This window comes from Pongo pygmaeus, chromosome 23 (assembly GCF_028885625.2).
Source record: "Pongo pygmaeus isolate AG05252 chromosome 23, NHGRI_mPonPyg2-v2.0_pri, whole genome shotgun sequence".
In the NCBI taxonomy this organism is placed as follows: Eukaryota; Metazoa; Chordata; class Mammalia; order Primates; family Hominidae; genus Pongo; species Pongo pygmaeus.
The window spans coordinates 42019526-42023390 of NC_085931.1; the positions used below are offsets into that span (position 1 = coordinate 42019526).

Below are 3865 nucleotides of genomic sequence, written 5' to 3' on the forward strand. Positions count from 1 at the left end.
TCCTGACTCCTCTCTGCGTCTCCTGGGGATGGGGAGGGGGTTTGAACCGAAGGCAGCTCGGCAAGGTCTCCAACTCCAGCAGCCAGGCACTTGGGGATGCGAGGTCCCGCTGGGGTCCTCAGAGGTTCTTCTTCCGACCTCCCACCCCACCCGCCCGCAGCAACGAAGGAGTCGAGCCTCAGTTAAGGCAGGAGGGAATTTAGTGGAGCTGGGGAGGGAAGAAAGCGGGGTTGGGAGAACCTCCCCAACCCCATCCCTGCTGGCCCGGGGACGGGCATCGGCTCTCAGCAAGAGAAGTATTCCCGGGATGCCAAGCGCTTCATTCTGTCTCCAGGACTCAGGCAGGGTGGTCCCAGCTCCGCCGTGCCCCCGGACCTACAGGTCGGCGTGGTCCGAAATTTCCTCCGGGGGCTTCGCGGGCGCCCACACGTACTCGGGGGGCACCTGCGCGTCGGGCGCCGCCTTGCGGTAGAAGCCCAGCTCCTGCACCAGCGCGTTGATCTCTTCGCGGGTCATTTCACTGAGTGGGATGCGCTGAGGCGGAGGAGGGGCGGGGTCAGTAGGCTGGGCCTCGCCTCTGGCCTCGCCCCCAGCCCGCCTCCCACGGCCTCACCTCCAGTTCCTCGTAGCGGCGGCCCAGCAGCACGAGCTCAGGGTCGGCCCCAGGGAGGTGTTTCATCACCAGGTTGTGACTGGAGGTGGTGTTAAGGAGGGTGGTGGTGGGCAGAGGGAGGTGGTGGTTCCCGCAGCCTTACTGATGGGAATAGCATTGCCTCCTTTGCTGAGCGCTTACTCCGTGCCCGGGTGGGGCCAGGGTCTCCGCTTATACGTGAGAAAATTGGGGTTCAAAGAGTAAAGGGCCCTCCTCTCCATTCTGTGGCAGTCATCACTAGTCAATCTCTCTCGCCCACCCAACATGGAGACCACCTCAGAATCCTCTGGGAGCCACTACCAGTCAATTCCACTTGTCAGTTGAAAACCATCTGCCACCCCTTTCTGAAGTTACGTGGAGATTCTCCCAGGTGCCCACCCCGTTTCCCTTCCCCCAGAACGGAAGGATACTAGAATGGAATGTCCTGGGTGACGAAAGCCTTCACCTGGGGAGGAACCAGAGCATCAGCGACCATGACCTCAGTCTCCTCGAGGTACAGACGGGACACTGAAGCCCAGTGAGGTCTAAAGCAAGTCAGGTGCAGGCTCCTGACTCTCAGCCTAGGGATCCTTCCCCCCCCCCCCCCACGCCCCAGTCATTGGGACCATGTTGCCCACTCCACAAGAGGCTCAGGGGGAACAGAGCTAGGGACCTCTTCCTTCAAACTCACCTCCTTTAGGCGGTTCAGCTGTCATCCCCCACAGGTCTGGAGGGGGATAAAATGGGATAGGTCAGGAGTCCTTCACATTTATTCCAGTCACACTCCCAAAGCCATACATCCTTATCCCTGAGTTGGGTTGGGCTGCGAGTTACCCCCAGATCAGCAGTTCCCAAGGTCTGAAGGAAATGCTGGACCCTTGTGGGCAGAAGGGGGAACTGTGTATACAGGTGGAGAGACTCAGGCCTAGAGACACCAGGGGAAAAGAGCAAGGCCAGAGACCCACAGTGTGCCTGCCAGCCTTGGGGCCTGTACATCCTACTGGCTGTTGACTGACACCCAATGCCCAGGAGAAATGATCACCCCACTCCTCTTAAGCAGTAGAGACCTGGGCTTGGCCTTTGATCCCTGAAATCTCACAGTGGAGGCAGAGCAGAAGGAAACACCTCAGAATGGCCCTGGGGGCCCCCATTGGAGACACATACCATCTGGTCCCTACTCTACACAGGAAGACTTCACCCTGCCTGCCACCTGCGGCCCAGCCCCACCAGACCATCTGGTTGCTTCCCTGACATGGGAGGATGGGAGGGCTCCTCCCTGCCTTCCCTGAGGAGATGCCACCATCCAGCAGGAGTCTAGCCCCCAGGACCACCCACTCCAGCCCTCCTCCATCCTACCCTCAGCCCTTTTCTTAGAGACAGGGTCTCACTACGTCCCCCAAGCTGGTCTTGAACTCCTGGGCTCAAGCAATCCTCCTGCCTTGGCCTCCCAAAGTGCTGGGATTACAGGCGTGCACCACCAGCACCCAGCCATTCTACACCCTTTCGTCAGACAGAGCTGACAAAAAGCTCAGAGGGGGGCTGTGATGGCCAAAGTCACATAGCAAGACAGGGACTCCGAACGGGAATTTCCTGGTGGGGGGAGGATGGGAGGCTGCTGCAGAGTAAATGTTGGCAACCAAGTTCCCAACTCGGTTGCCCCTCCGAGTTGGCCCCCTTCCCCGGATCCTGCATATGGGAGGAGGCAACCAGAAAGTCTTCTCTGCCCCCAGGAGAAGGAAAAGAGACTCTCCAGCCCTGGAACTGGGTCGGGGGGGGAATTCCAGGAAAACATGAAGTGATGGGGGATGGGAAGTTGGGACAGGACTGGGAGTCAGAGGCCACGAGAAGAGTTAGCAGACTGCGTCAGTGTGTCTGGGTGTCCGCTGTCGGACCGGGTAGGGGGAGCTGGGGAAGGGTTCGGAGTTCCAGGCCCCAAAGTCGGTGTCTCAGGCTTCCACGGTGGATGCTGGGGCCATCTGGGGCTAGGGAACAGGAAGGATGGTCCTGGCACCAGGGGGAAAGCAGGGAGACTCGAGGTTCGAGGTGGTCCTGGGGCTGGGACGGACGGTGCTCCCATGGGGCCGCAGGGTTGGGGGACGGTAGTGCCGGGGCTGGAGGCCAGCGTACTCACCTCTACCCGGGCGCGGGTTAGGCCGCTCAGACGGTTCCAGTCCGGCCGGTAGGCAGTGGCGGCTGTGGCTGGGGCCACAAGCGCCGCGAGAAGCAGCAGCAGCGCCAGCGGAGGCAACAGGAGGCTCATCGGGACCCGGCCGCAGATGATGCGCAAGCTGGAGGCGAACCTCCGAGTCGCTGCGCCACGTCTGGGCCTGCAGGCTGGCCCCGCCCCCGCCCCCGCCCCCGCCCCCGCCCCCACCCCCACTCCCGCTAGAGGCCCAGTCCCGCTGGAGACCACGCCCCCAGCGCTCGGTCTCCGCCCCAGGGCTCCCCGCCGTTACCTCCCGCTAGCTCAGGGCGAGGTCCTAGCTCCTCTCTGGCCTTTGGGCCGTCACTTTCCCAGGTCCGAGAGTGTCGACGCTCCTTTTGTCGACCGAGGATGTGGACGCTCCCCCAGGATGCAGCTAGGCAGCGCCACCTCACGCCGGCAGAGGGTGCCGGCGAGACGCTGAGGGACACGGGAGTTTCTGAGCCAAACCTGCGACTTTAAGATAGGGAAACTGATAGGACATCCAAGAAAAAAAAGGAAAGAAAGAAAGAAGAAAAAATAAAATAGGGAAACTGACTTGCTGAGGACTCCTCGCTTTGGAGCGTGGGAGATGGGGAGTGAGGTTCGGTGGAGAGGGTGCGGCTTCTGGGAGCCACTGAGACCTACCAGCGTGTCTTCTTACCATCCACAGCTACTGCTGAGCAGACTTTCTGACCTGGGGTGAGGAAAGGAATTTGTTATTCAAAGATGGGAAAATGCAAGGAGGGTTACAGCTGATAGGCCACAACACGGTCTTAAATCAGCTGGGTTAAATTTATGGAGTCAGGATTTACTTTTTTTTAAATGTGGCTATCCAATTCAATTAAAAATCTTGTCTTTTTCATTGCTACTCTGCAGCGTTACCTCTGTTATATATAAATAGGCAACCACGGCTGGGCGTGGTGGCTCACACCTGTAATCCCAGCACTTTGGGAGGCCGAGGCGGGTAGATCACTTGAGGTCAGAAGTTCGAGGCCAGCCTGGCCAACATGGTGAAACCCCATCGCTACTAAAAATACAAAAATTAGCCG

The 3865-nt window shown here is 59.6% G+C and overlaps 1 protein-coding gene across 2 annotated transcripts; it reads right to left on the reverse strand.

Moving 5' to 3' along the window:
* Positions 1 to 182: 182 nt before the first annotated feature.
* Positions 183 to 2997, reverse strand: SELENOM (selenoprotein M). 2 transcript variants are annotated; one of them, XM_054470362.2, is made up of 5 exons: positions 2763 to 2997; positions 1323 to 1358; positions 1063 to 1097; positions 614 to 692; positions 183 to 534 (listed from the first exon to the last, which is right to left on the reverse strand). In XM_054470362.2, exons 1-5 carry the CDS (start codon positions 2889 to 2891, stop codon positions 376 to 378), a joined length of 438 nt encoding a protein of 145 aa, XP_054326337.1. In that variant the 5' UTR covers positions 2892 to 2997; the 3' UTR covers positions 183 to 375. The 2 variants fall into 2 exon arrangements, with proteins under 2 accessions (XP_054326337.1, XP_054326338.1); XM_054470363.1 differs by lacking the exon at positions 1323 to 1358 and having other exon boundaries at positions 2763 to 2975.
* Between the last annotated feature and the right edge of the window lie 868 nt (positions 2998 to 3865).

What these genes read in the sequence shown, in the direction of transcription:
- SELENOM (XM_054470363.1), bottom strand. Translation starts at nt 2,891, where the DNA reads ATGAGCCTCCTGTTGCCTCCGCTGGCGCTGCTGCTGCTTCTCGCGGCG. An exon ending in TAACCCGCGCCCGGGTAGAG is followed by an intron (nt 1,098 to 2,762) that starts GTGAGTACGCTG and finishes GTTCCTCCCCAG; the next exon opens with GTGAAGGCTTTCGTCACCCA. An exon ending in ACCCAGGACATTCCATTCTA is followed by an intron (nt 693 to 1,062) that starts GTATCCTTCCGT and finishes CACCACCTCCAG; the next exon opens with TCACAACCTGGTGATGAAAC.